This window comes from Oncorhynchus mykiss, chromosome 5 (genome assembly GCF_013265735.2).
Source record: "Oncorhynchus mykiss isolate Arlee chromosome 5, USDA_OmykA_1.1, whole genome shotgun sequence".
Taxonomy (NCBI): Eukaryota; Metazoa; Chordata; class Actinopteri; order Salmoniformes; family Salmonidae; genus Oncorhynchus; species Oncorhynchus mykiss.
The window spans coordinates 32332837-32347158 of NC_048569.1; the positions used below are offsets into that span (position 1 = coordinate 32332837).

The 14322-nt window shown below is 40.9% G+C and overlaps 2 protein-coding genes across 4 annotated transcripts in view; both read left to right on the forward strand.

Moving 5' to 3' along the window:
* The first annotated feature begins 665 nt into the window (after positions 1-665).
* LOC110523612 (transmembrane protein 250) lies at positions 666-3609 on the forward strand. The gene is made up of 2 exons (XM_036977283.1): positions 666-990; positions 1215-3609. The coding sequence occupies exon 2, from the start codon at positions 1411-1413 to the stop codon at positions 1828-1830; it is 420 nt and encodes a 139-aa protein (XP_036833178.1). The 5' UTR covers positions 666-990; positions 1215-1410; the 3' UTR covers positions 1831-3609.
* Positions 3610-8039: 4430 nt separating this feature from the next.
* The window catches only part of LOC110523614 (nucleus accumbens-associated protein 2), a 49347-nt gene continuing 43064 nt past the window's right edge, over positions 8040-14322 (forward strand). The window contains exons 1-3 of one of the 3 annotated variants that reach the window (XM_036977285.1): positions 8040-8832; positions 8996-9242; positions 11739-11866. The gene's annotated coding sequence lies outside the window, so the exon portion shown is untranslated. The remainder of the gene's footprint in view (positions 8833-8995; positions 9243-11738; positions 11867-14322) is intronic. The other 2 variants (XM_036977284.1, XM_036977287.1) reach the window with 2 other exon arrangements.

The window sequence follows — 14322 nt, forward strand, 5'->3', positions numbered from 1 at the left end:
GTGCTGTGTTTCGTGTAGACTTGCATGCTGACCAGACCACTTGCGTGCGTGCGACCGCGTGTGCCATCACATGCATGTTGATTTTGTCTACCCAGATCAGACGCGATCAGAACATGTAGGTTGAAATATCAAAACAAACTCTGAACCAACTATATTAATTTGGGGACAGGTCGAAAAGCATTAAACATTTATGGAAATTTAGCTAGCTGTTGCTAACTAATTTGTCAATTTAATGAAATTTCCGCAAGTTATTCATTACTACATTTAGCTAACATTAGATAGTTAATCCAGAGATACATACCATTGCCTCAATTTGGCAGTCTTGTCCAGATCACATGGTATTTGCAGTTCTTTATGATAGCCCCATTAGCAGCTAATTAACATTTATTTTTTTGCAGGTAAATATATTGATAAAAGTCACCTTGTCCTAGAGAGATTTACACGGTTATCAAAAGGTCACACCAGGGTACGCCTACACGAAACATAGACCATATTTTAAGTGTTTCTTAAATTCCCTATGGAAAAACGATTGGAACCATTTCCCTATTTGACTGCTGGGTATTATGAATCATACTGTGGTACTGTATTGGCTACAGTAAAATCCCAAATAATTAGAGCTCTTCTCCTTTAAATTTCAGATTTTGTCTTGAGAAGAATGACAAATATTTTACGACAGGACGTATTCACCGGTTGTCAGAGCAACACCCTACCGCCGCTGTTGAGTTACATTAGCAAGTATAGCCATTTATATCAAAGGAACGTGGTATCCGAGGGAATTGCTGCAACTACTCAGTTTGTTACTTTGTGTATATATCTTTGTGCAACGAGTTATAACATGTTGACCTGCATCAGTCGTTTCAGAGCGCACCACCACCATTGTGGTGAATAGGAAGACGTTTGAGAAAGTCATGCAGCATCGAATCGATTGCTGAGAATTCAGTGTTCACGACATCTTTCAAGAAAACTCAATGTCCATTTTCTAAACGAACGGTGTGTACAATTTGAGCACATTAGGCCTAGTGACCAAGTCTAGGTTACATCTATAATAGGTGTGTGTGTGTGTGTGTGTGTGTGTGTGTGTGTGTGTGTGTGTGTGTGTGTGTGTGTGTGTGTGTGTGTGTGTGTGTGTGTGTGTGTGTGCGTGTGTGAGAGAGAGAGAGATGGAGAGCTCCTTGTCCATGTGTATTTGTAAATATGTTGTTCCCTCTTTACAGAGCCCTGTTGCCTTTTGGATGCACGTAGCAACATACACCAAACAGGCCTAATCAGAGACCTACATTCCATGCCTGTGGTCCCCTTGCTAAGCACTAAAAGCCAGCCAATGATGCTAACCTTCACCACCCCTGAAGCAGAGGACGAAGCCTGTTGCCGGGACTCCCCGCAGAAACCTAGACCTCAATTCACCCACTCATGCCTGTGATCCCTATCCCTCGGCGAGTGCGCAGCTTCCATGGCCCCCACACCACCTGCATGCACTCAGCCTGCGGGCCGGCGCGCACCACCCAGCTTGTGCGCACCAAGTACAACAACTTTGACCTGTACCTGCGCTCGCGCTGCATGTACGGCTTCCTGCGCTTCCTGCTCTACTTTGGCTGCAGCCTTCTGACCTCCCTCCTCTGGGTGTCGCTGTCTGCTCTCTTCTGCCTGCAGTACGTGAGCGCGCGCCTTTTCTTGCGGCTGCAGTACAAGCTGTCCGTGATCCTGCTGTTGCTAGGACACCGGCGCTTTGACTTTGGGGTGCTCAACAACCTGTTCATCTACAGTATGCAGGTCACAATGTTCCTGGTGGGAGGCCTGGGCTGGTGCTTCTTGGTGTTTGTGGACATGTAGCGTCTGGTTACAACAGACCATGGATCACTGTTTTATGCCAATGTCAGACATCCACCTGAGTGATGCACGGCAGCCATTTTGTACCAAAACACTACACACAGCAGCAGTTGTGATGAAGGCGTGAGGATGACCAGGAATAAAAGGTGGTCAGATTATATAGTGCAGGAATTCATGAAAGACCAGACAATCATACTTTTTTTCACAAACACACACACATACACACACAGAAAAGTATGTGGACAGCCCTTCAAATTAGTGGATTTGGCTATTTCAGGATCACCCTTTGCTGACAGTTGTATAAAATCAAGCACACAGCCATGCAATCTCCATACACAAACATTGGCAGTAGACTTACTTAAAGAGCTCAGTTACTTTCAACGTGGCACCATCATAGGATGCCACATTTCCAACAAGTCAATTCGTAAAAATTTTGCCGTGCTAGAGCTGCCCCGGTCAACTGTAAGTGCTGTTATTGTGAAGTGGAAACGTTGAGGACTTAGCCACAAAAAGGCAGCCACACACAAGCCTAAGACCACCATGTGCAATGACAAGCGTCGGCTGGAATGGTGTAAAGCTTGCCACCATTGGACTCTGGAGCAGTGGAAATGCGTTCTCTGGAGTGATGAATCCCGCTTCACCATCTGGTAGTCCAACGGACTAATCTGAATTTGTCGGATGCCAGGAGAACGCTACCTGCTCCAATAGTGCCAACTGTAAAGTTTGTTGGAGGAGGAAGGATGTCCTGGAGCGAGGTTCATACAGAAATGGTTTGTCGAGATTGGTGTGAAAGAACTTGACTGGCCTGCACAGAGCCCTGACCTCAACCCTATAAAACACCTTTGGGATGAGCCATGCGAGCCATGCCCAATCGCCGAACATCAGTGCCAGGCCTCATAATGCTCTTGTGTCTGGCTGAAAGCAAGTCGCCACAGCAATGTTCCAACATCTAGTGGAAAGCCTTCCCTGAAGAGTGGAGGCTGTTATAGCAGCAAAGGGAAAACCACTCCATATGAATGCCCATGATTTTGGAATGAGATTTTCATTGAGCAGGTATCCACATACTTTTGGTCATGTAGTGTATATTAGCTATCAAACCATGTAAAGGAACAACCTAATTCTGTATATATATATTTTTTAAATGCAACTAACTGGATTTATGTCAACTCTGTCAGACACCATAAAAGGCATTTCATTTTTACATGTATTGTCCAACAAGTGTTTAAAGGCCTTGCTTGTTTCATTCTAACACGGGTATTATTACATATTTGAATAATCTAATCTCCAAACTTCTTTTTGTTTTGTTTTATAGCGCTATATAATGCTTCAGGACTAATTTTGTTAGCATTTTGGCATGTTTTTCCTGATTTAAAACATAAAACAACGTTTATAAAGCAAACATTATCCCTTCGGTCTAGCACAGCAAATGTGTCAATAGTTGAAGCATGTGTTGCAGAACAGTGATTTAAATTATTTTTTTCTGAATGTTAACGCATATCGATTTTAATAGGGCTGGCCATCATTGACGGAGTTGACAAGCCACTGACGGAGTTGACAACAAATACTCAAAACATTGACATTTTTGCTTCAATAGAAACATTTGTCAAATGTACAAAAATGTTTTATTTGAAAACCCCCAATAGAAATATAACCATTATATTAGATCTTTCAGCACTCTGACGGAGTTGATGTTAGACAAAAATCTGACAGAGTTGATGTTTTACGGAGTTGACAAAAAAACTATTTTTTCATCTTCATTAAAGTGCTTTACAAAGTAGCAAATGTGTTCTTCCGGAGTTGCTGTATGACTCAAAAATCGAACTTATTCTAACGTATCCAGGCTGTATCACAACCGGACGTGATTGGGATCGTATTGGGCGGCGCACAATTGGCCCAGTGTCGTCCAAGTTTGGCCGGTGTAGGCCGTCATTGTAAAGCAGAATTTGTTCTTAACTGACTTGCCTAGTTAAATAAAATAAAAATATATATTTGTTCCAAAATTAATATCCTATCATGCAGATGGAGTTTATGGTTGTGAACTTGTCACCGTGGTGATTTCAATGTTTTGTTTAAATCTATCAAAAGTTTTTTTTTAAATGACAGACCATGTGTGGCCTTGTTGCATTACATACATGTATAATGGGGACATGAATGGTGGAGCTGACCATGCTCATTCCTGATTCATTTAGGATTTTAAATGTGACGGAGTTCACAACATCACCGGACACATTTTTTAGGAATTACAGTTTTTGAGAGAAATACTCAAGGGGCTATTGCAAGAAACTACATAAGGTCATTTTTCAGTTTACATTAACTATTGGCAGTTTTTTTTGAGAGAGAGTTTCAAATTGGCATCCTTTGCTCAGGACAATGGAATTTCAAGTTACAGAGCCGATATGGAAATGTATAATATTGAAAATATATTATTTTAAATACCCCTTTATAAAGTATAAAACTACATTGGGGCAAAAAAGTATTTAGTCAGCCACCAATTGTGCAAGTTCTCCCACTTAAAAAGATGAGAGAGGCCTGTAATTTTCATCATAGGTACACTTCAACTATGACAGACAAAATGAAAAAGAAAAAATGATTTTTAATGAATTTATTTGCAAATTATGGTGGAAAATAAGTATTTGGTCACCTACAAACAAGCAAGATTTCTGGCTCTCACAGACCTGTAACTTCTTCTTTAAGAGGCTCCTCCTCTACTCGTTACCTTTATTAATGGCACCTGTTTGAACTTGTTATCAGTATAAAAGACACCTGTCCACAACCTCAAACAGTCACACTCCAAACTCCACTATGGCCAAGACCAGAGAGCTGTCAAAGGACACCAGAAACAAAATTGTAGACCTGCACCAGGCTGGGAAGACTGAATCTGCAATAGGTAAGCAGCTTGGTTTGAAGAAATCAACTGTGGGAGCAATTATTAGGAAATGGGAGACATACAAGACCACTGATAATCTCCCTCGATCTGGGGCTCCACGCAAGATTTCACCCCGTGGGGTCAAAATGATCACAAGAATGGTGAGCAAAAATCCCAGAACCACACGGGGGGACCTAGTGAATGACCTGCAGAGAGCTGGGACCAAAGTAACAAAGCCTACCATCAGTAACACACTACGCCGCCAGGGACACAAATCCTGCAGTGCCAGACGTGTCCCCCTGCTTAAGCCAGTACATGTCCAGGCCCGTCTGAAGTTTGCTAGAGAGCATTTGGATGATCCAGAAGAAGATTGGGAGAATGTCATATGGTCAGATGAAACCAAAATATAACTTTTTGGTAAAAACTCAACCCGTCGTGTTTGGAAGACAAAGAATGCCATACCTACTGTGGAGCATGGGGGTGGAAACATCATGCTTTGGGGCTGTTTTTCTGCAAAGGGACCAGGACGACTTATCCGTGTAAAGGAAAGAATGAATGGGGCCATGTATTGTGAGATTTTGAGTGAAAACCTCCTTCCATCAGCAAGGGCATTGAAGATTAAATGTGTCTGGGTCTTTCAGCATGACAATGATCCCAAACACACCGCCCGGGCAACGAAGGAGTGGCTTCGTAAGAAGCATTTTAAGGTCCTGGGGTGGCCTAGCCAGTCTCCAGATCTCAACCTCATAGAAAATCTTTGGAGGGAGTTGAAAGTCCGTGTTGCCCAGCAACAGCCACAAAACCTCACTGTTCTAGAGGAGATCTGCTTGGAGGAATGGGCCAAAATACCAGCAACAGTGTGTGAAAACCTTGTGAAGACTTACAGAAAATGTTTGACCTCTGTCATTGCCAACAAAGGGTATATAACAAAGTATTGAGATAAACTTTTGTTATTGACCAAATACTTATTTTCCACCATATTTTGCTAATAAATTCATTAAAAATCCTACAATGTGATTTTCTGGATTTTTTTTCTCATTTTGTCTGTCATAGTTGAAGTGTACCTATGATGAAAATTACAGGCCTCTTTCATCTTTTTAAGTGGGAGAATTTGCACAATTGGTGGCTGACTAAATACTTTTTTGACCCACTGTATAAAAAAATAAAGTTTCCCTGCCGGCAAGGACTGTCCTGACTTTCAAGAATCCCTGAGTGGCACGCCTTGGTGCTATTTGCCTGCAAAATGTGGGTGCGTACATACCATATTACTAAGACTTCTGTAATAATGAATCTTACTTTAGTTTGGCGTATGAGGGATAGTATGTCCCTCAACACTCTAGAAGGAAAAAAACATGCTGTCTTGTATGACTGGAGGAAAACAAGTGACTGTTTAATTCTAAAAATAAAGGATATGTTCAGTATGGGTGTTTAAATTGACTCCCCAGGTGACAGACATTATATTTGTAGCTAACATTATTATTTTATACATCCTCTGTTGAGAAAAAAAAAGCTAATGTATCGTGCTGTAAAATATATGGATAAGCCTGTGTACATATTGTCTTATTGATACCAATACTATCTGCCATGGACATGGCCTGTTGCTGGGGCTGTGTCATCGAGTCTGTAACAATGCAAGTTAGTTATTGTGAGTGGCTTTGGGTGAAGAGCTCATAATATCAAAATGTAGTTCCTCACATGGTCCCAGAATCGCTCTCACAGAGACAGCGCTCTGTTCTGCCTCCCTGAGAACACAGTAGCCAATCACAGCCAGACACCTTCGGTCTCTGCCAACCATAACAATGGCCATGGCTGTGTCCCAATGGCCTTATATAGCCTCCTTTCCTCATCTTCTTTCCTACACTAGGACTGATCTGGTAAGGACAGGCTGAAATTATTGAATGAAAACCTATTCATAACATTTATCTATCAGTGATTATAACTGTGTCTCATTGTTCATTTTAAGTACCAAGATCCTGCTTAATTTCTCCTTTCCTTGTTCCCTTTCCTGCAACCCTAGGGCCTGTCCAGGAGAAGGTCCGTGCCCAATGCTGCATTCGTAACCAAGTGGGAGGTGTGAATCAACCAGTTGTGAAGTCGTAAATACCAGTTGGATGCATTCACATGCTTTGAACTTGTTCAGAAACGCCGATTGGCTAATGGCCAGCAAACTGTGTAAACCATAAACTATAAGTGCAGTTATCATGCTTGTTAACAAATTATAGTGTTCAAAAACCATATTAACAGATCATTTATAAAAAGCAATGTTTTTGTTGCATTTAACTGCAGAAAATTCTGTTATCCAGGTCATTTCCGAGTTAAGTGACGTCAGAGGTCAGCATGTGGGAGCTCAGGATGATGGATGAGTTTCACACTAGTAATTATCAGTTAGAGGCCATTCAAGTGGATATTTCTCCAGTAGTGTGGTAAAATCCCACTTCCCAATTGGTTACAAATGGAGCACTAGTTATAGTCACAGCTTCTGTTTCAGTACTTAAACGGTAAGAGAGCTGAGTTTCCACCATACTGCTTTCTCTAGTCAGTCTGTTTCAGATCAGCGCTCAATATTAAGGAAAGGAGTTAAGAAAACCATTTGAATGATTTGGGACATGCCCAAGACTTTGGATGAACCCAGCTCCACACCAACTCATTCAAGGGTTTTTCTTTATTTTTTACTATTTTCTACATTGTAGAATAATAGTGAAGACATCAAAACTATGAAATGACACATATGGAATAAAGAAAAGTGTTAAAACAAATCTAAATCTATTTTATATTTGAGATTCTTCAAAGTAGCAACCTTTTGCCTTGACGACAGCTTTGCACACTATTAGCTTTTCTCAACCAGCTTTCATGAGGTAGTCACCCGGAATGCATTTCAATTAACAGGTGTGCCTTGTTAAGTTCATTCGTGGAATTTCTTTCCTTCATAATGCATTTGAGCCAATCAGTTGTGTTGTGACAAGATAGGGTTGATATACAGAAGATAGCCCTATTTGGTCAAAGACGAAGCCCATTTTATGTCAGGAAAAACTCAAATAAGCAAAGAGAAAATACAGTCCATCATTACTTTAAGCCATGAAGGTCAGTCAATCCGGAAAATTTCAAGAACTTTTGAAGTTTCTTCAAGTGCAGTCGCAAAAACCATCAAGCGCTATGATGAAACTGGCTCTCGTGAGGACCACCACAGGAAAGGAATACCCAGAGTTACCTTTGCTGCAGAGGATACGTTCATGACAGCTTTGCATACTCTTGTTAAAAGGTGGCCACTTTGATTCAATAAGTGTTATTTCATAGTATTGATGTATTCGCTATTATTCTACAATGTAGAAAATAGTAAAAAATAAAGAAAAACCCTTGAATGAGTAGGTGTGTCCAAACTTTTGACTGGTACTGTATAGACACATTTCCCTATTGTGTTGTAATAGTTATTTTACAATATTGACTTGTATAAGGATATACTGTACATTAGGATACATTCTAAAATGTATACAGTAATAATGACAGAGGGATTTGAACCCCATTACAAATGGATTTATATAACCAGTGGGCATAGTACACACTGCACCCCAGTGTTGATATGCACACATTCAAATATGTTTAATGATTTGTGGGACTATTTTCTGGCTCATTTTAATTATCAATCAGACATAGTTAAGATCAACTGCTTTAGGTTTCGAAAAGCACAGTTAGTTAAGGCTTAAGGGCATGGCTTACAAACATTAAATATATCAGATTTGATGGAAATACAGTATATACTGTAGTCATGGATGGACTGAGGCATGTCAGTGAATGTATATCAATTTTGTTTTCTGACATTAGGGGGTGGTATGTGGATTCACTACAGTAAAACGGATACAGTAGTTAGGGGACAGTTATGTTATGTAGCCCGCAGTCGGTCCCCAAAGTTATAAACTACACACATGCACGTCATGCAACAGTCGTCGCATAGGCCACGTGAGTTAACCGTGCATGTAAATGCACTCCAGAGCGCACCCTTCATAGAGTAAAACAATTCACTTGGTCAAGTATAGCTGCTTCCTTTGTCTTGAATTCTGTCATATGAATACAATTTGGTTTGGAAATACGCATTTAAGACTCATCAGAGTGTATCGAGTTCATGTAAAGGTGTCAACTAAAAGGTGAGTACGCCTACCACATGTCCTTTATGGCAACTGTTTATTGTATTTACAATAAAGTACAGTAACATCTGAAAGACTATACAGTAGCCTCTAGACGCCTGGGCTGTCTTGATGAAAGTATATCACATGTATAATGATGTCAGTCTGCGCACAATTCATATAGCGTCCATGTGATCGGAATTCACACCCGGCACAAGGACTAGAGGCACGCAAAGAAGGAGAGAGATGGGGGGCGATCGTTCAAGATAGGAGAGCGAGCGATACAGTCCTTGGAGCTAGCAATCGAGGTGCACTCGGGGCCTGCCTGTGCTACAAACGGCCACGGACCCTGCAAACTTTACATCTGAAGAAATAACGCTGTGCCGAGTGCCGACTACTGTCTTCCCTTTTATGGAGGACCGACATACCGGGTAAACATTCGCCTTCATCTTGGTTTGATATACACGCCTATAATGTTTATTTAACGCATATGTTTTTGCCATGTTTTATTTCCTCGTAATGTAGAGTTAATCTACCCATCTTTCATATCCATCGCTTGATAGCCTACATCAATTATCGGATGACATAGCGACATTGACATAGGCTAAACAGATATTTCACTTTAATAGTTTTGTAGAATAACAATTTCGTAGATTTTGAGGTTTTGTTAGAACCATGATGTTGATTTAATGCAACTGAATTTCCGAAAAATATAACCCTCAAGTAGACTACAGGAATGTGTGCAGATGTTTTTAAATGTTATGATACTTTGCCAATTAACTGTATGAAATGTAACACTTTTTATTAGTCAACAAGATATCCTGCAATGTTTCAAACAGGATGAGTGGCGAAAGTGGAATGATATCGGTCATTGCGTCATTATCAAGTTCAACCAAAAACGCACCCCTGTAGGCTATAGGCATTATACAACACATGCCTAACCATAGACCCACACATATGTTGCATACCATGTAGCCTATTCATAGCTGTGGATCTTAAAGTTATGGTATCCAAATGAAAGAGGCTACAGTAACTCACTGCAATCAGACCGGCATATTGTGTGCTATTAATATAGGATTAAACCACCTTATATATATTAGTACTTTTATGTCCTCAGTGCTAACTTAACATGTTAAGTCATAGTGTACAGAAAATCAATCTATACCTGTCAAAGCATTAGGAGTAGACTATAAAGGTTTCAGTTTAGAGAAGTGCTTATAAATGTATGCAAGATGTTTTCTTATAATTCTATCTGATACTGTATTATGGGTCTGTACTCGTTTGAATGTGCCTGCCTTATTCACGTGTCTCCATAGGATACTTATAAATTATGTTGTTTGTGAATAAATGCATAGTACAGTTTATATAGTCCATTATTGATTCGATGGAATCAATAGGCTACATCCATGCTGTTTGTTGGCTAAAAATTGCAGAATTTTGACAGAGTCCCTGATTTACAACCATTTACTCTGACAGTACCATACTGGATCAGTGCTTCTCTATGACCTGGGGTCTGACTTCTGTGTTACTGTCTGCATCCCATGAAACCCCTGACATGTGACTACACACAATGCCTACTGTATTGTTTGGGCCTTGCATGTAGCTCGTGGCAATTTCTTCATTTCCTGCTCTCCCTCTTACTCTCACTTTCTCTCTCTTTCTCTCTCGCTCTCTCTCTCTTGCTGTCTTTCTCTATTTTTGTCTCTCTCTCTCACACACACACACACACACACATATGCACGCACGCAGGCACACACACACACACACACACACACACACACACTTTCTGTTGTTTAGTGTTTCTTGTTTAGAGATGATTCATAACTCTTAGACCAGTACATTGCAAGATGGCCCCTCTATTTTATCTTTCCAAGATGTTTTCATCAATATGAGGTGGAATGGGCGGTGTCAGGTTAGAGGTTGGCCTCATTTGCTTCTTGTGTGTGTGTGTGTGTAGCTTTAACTAACATGGCTGACATCCAGCACTCCAAGCCTACAGGTTTGCCTTTCACACACAGCTCTCAACACTGTGAAATCCATCTCAGCTGTCATACCAAACAAGAGAAGGATATACAGACAGAGAGACTCCCAACACTCTGCTTATGATCTCAATCTAAACCTAAAGGCTCAGTGTATGTTTGTGTGTAGGTCTGTACGTGCCTGCCTGTCTATAGACTCCACACGATGACACCTCTATCATAGTTCTTTGCTTTATTGCTGGGAAGTCAGTGAGGGCCACGAGGTGTACTGCCAAGTTCTTATCTTTAATGTTTAACAACGACATACATGGAAAGAGTGTTCTTTTTTTTCTCAACCCGAGGCCTTTACCGTCGCCCATCTTTGAGTTGGACGGCTGCCAAACACTGTGATGGCGCCCAACAGCTGTATTTTTGTATGCTGTGTCCTGGGATGCCCTTCCTCCATAGGCTCCACACTACGAAACATTCCACGGGGGGCAAAGGGGGGCGGTGAGAAGAGAGAGAGAGACACACACACAGTTAGAGACACGTACATGGGGAGAAAGGGTAGAGAAAGAGGGAGAGAGAGAGAGAGAGGGGTTGTAGGGTTCGCTTAACTGGCTTCACCCTTCATCAGACGCTTGGCTGAACAGTATGGACTCTTTAACATCGGAGCGATCAACTGTAAAGGAAATGTTTAGGTTTACTGTCACCTTCCACCTCTGTGTTTATTATCCAGCATTGTAGGACTCACCCACTATGTTGCTTTACCAGTACATCTTTTTGTACTACTGTTGCTACTGTACTTGGTGCTTTGAGTGCGAGAAAATATTTCACTTATAGTATTTGGGAGTAAATGTTATTCATTTGACAACCAATATTTGAGATGAGATTCTAATTCTTTGTTTACAGTGCTAGCTGAAAAATAACGCCTTGATTTCTGTCTCTTTGGCTCCTTGGTTTAACTAGTGCACTTGACGAGAGGGAGGGAGGGACCACACTACAAATGCTCTGTGTAAAAAGGCCCTACCCATCTGGCTTCTTTCTGTGAGGCCATCTAGAGATGATGATGAGGCAATGGGATGGCAGTGTGCATGGTAGGTGATACAGGGCAGACATACATTATTTACTCATCATCTTTACTGTATGTATGTATTGGTTGCTCTGGGCCAGCAGTGTTGTCACAGATCCCATCATGACGTCAACTGAGTCCAGTACACAGTTCCTGTCATTTAGATGTGAAGTGGGTTCTGTCATACTGTGCTGCCTGATTCTGTTTGACGTGTGTGTGTGTTTAGTTATTGGTATGTTTTCAAAACTTTTTTATTTCCATTTTCTCCACTTTTTCCCCATATAATATGTGTCTTGGGATTATTGTCTGAAATGGACTGAAAATAAAGTTTGCTAGATGTTTATCTGGAATGGTGAGACACAATCTGTAGAGATGTTTTTCACCATCTTTCAAGAATTCTGAGAATATCTAGTCAATTAATTTGTAGTTATTCTGTTACCATTACAGTGCATTTGTAGTAGCAGTGTTTGATTTGATATGTTGATTATATTGTTCATTTCAAATCATTTCTGAGGGCTTAAGGAAATTCTGCCTTCTCAGATTGTGTCTGGCCTTAGCTACAGTGTGGGTTGTCCTATCAATAGAGCCTAACTAGCGAAGTTGAATGTTGCATTATATGAACTAATGTTGGCATATTGGATGGAAGATGACATTAAACTGTAGATGGTGTAGCATGGCATTGGTTCTTGTTTGGTCAACAGTGGATTGTTTGTCAGATATATACAGTACCAGTCAAAAGTTTGGACACACCCACTCATTCAAGGTTTTTCTTTATTTTGACTATTTTCTACATTGTAGAATAATAGTGAAGACATCAAAACTATGACATAACACATATGGAATCATGTAGAAACCACATACGTTTTTTTTTTAAGTCTTCAAAGTGGCCACCCTTTGCCTTGATGACAGCTTTGCACACTTGGCATTCTCTCAACCAGCTTCACCTGGAATGCTTTTCCAACAGTCTTGAAGGAGTTCCCACATATGCTGAGCACTTGTTGGCTGCTTTTCCTTCACTCGGCGGTCCAACTCATCCCAAACCATCTCAATTGGGTTGAGGTCGGCTGATTGTGGAGGCCAGGTCACCTGATGCAGCACTCCATCACTCTCCTTGTTGGTCAAATAGCCCTTACCCAGCCTGGAGGTGTGTTTTGGGTCATTGTCTTGTTGAAAAACAAATGATGGTCCGATCTCCTCTGAACAGTTGATGTTGAGATGTGTCTGTTACTTGAGCTCTGTTAATCATTTATTTGGGATGCAATTTCTGAGGTGCAGTTAACTCTAATGAACTTATCCACTGCAGCAGAGGTAACTCTGGGTATTTCTTTCCTTTGGCGGTCCTCATGAGAGCCAGTATCATCATAGTGCTTGATGGTTTTTGTGACTGCACTTGTTTAAACTTTACAGATTGACTGACCTTCATGTCTTAAAGTAACGATGGACTGTCATTTCTCTTTGCTTATTTGAGCTGTTCTTGCCATAATATGGACTTGGTCTTTTACCAAATAGGGCTATCTTCTGTTTACCACCCCTACCTTGTCACAATGCAACTGATTGACTCAAACACATTAAGAAGGAAACAAATTCCACAAATGAACTTTTAACAAGGCACACCTGTTAATTAAAATGCATTCCAGGTGACTACCTCATGAAGCTGGTTGAGAGAATGCCAAGAATGTGCAAAGCTGTCATATTTCATAGTTTTTATGTCCTCACTATTATTCTACAGTATAGAAAATAGTAAAAATAAGCTTTGCACACTCTTAGCATTCTCTCAACCAGCTTCAGGAGGTAGTCACCTGGAATGAATTTCAATTAACAGGTGTGACTTGTAAAAAGTACATTTGTGGAATTTCTTTCCTTCTTAATTAGCCAATCAGTTGCGTTGTGACAAGGTAGGGGTGGTAAACAAAAGAGTGTATAAAACATTCGGAACAAGTTGTCTTTCTATGACATAGCCTGACCAGGTGAATCCAGGTGAAAGCAGTGATCCCTTATTGATGTCACATGTCAAATCCACTTCAATCAGTGTAGATGAAGGGGAGGAGACAGATTAAAGAAGGATTTTTAAGCCATGAGACAACTGAGACATGGATTGTGTGCCATTCAGATGGTGAATGGGCAAGACTAAAGATTTAGGTGCCTTTGAACGGGGTATGGTAGTAGGTGCCAGGCGCACCAATTTGTGTCAAGAACTGCAACACTGCTAGGTTTTTCACGCTCAACAATTTCCCGTGTGTAACAACAATGGTCCACCACCCGAAGGAGATCCAGCCAACTTGACATAACTGTGAGAAGCATTGGAGTCAACACAAGCCAGCATCCCTGTGGAACGCTTTCAACACCCTGTAGAGTCCATGCCCCGACCAATTGAAGCTGTTGTGAAGGCCAAAGGGTGTACATCTCAATATTAGGAAGGTGTGCTTAATATTTATATATTTCTTTCTTCAGTTTTCCTCAGAAAGCTCGAGCAGTGTAACT

Bases quoted from the DNA above. Each gene is read 5' to 3' on its own strand.
- LOC110523612 (XM_036977283.1), top strand. From the start codon at position 1,411: ATGCCTGTGATCCCTATCCCTCGGCGAGTGCGCAGCTTCCATGGCCCC.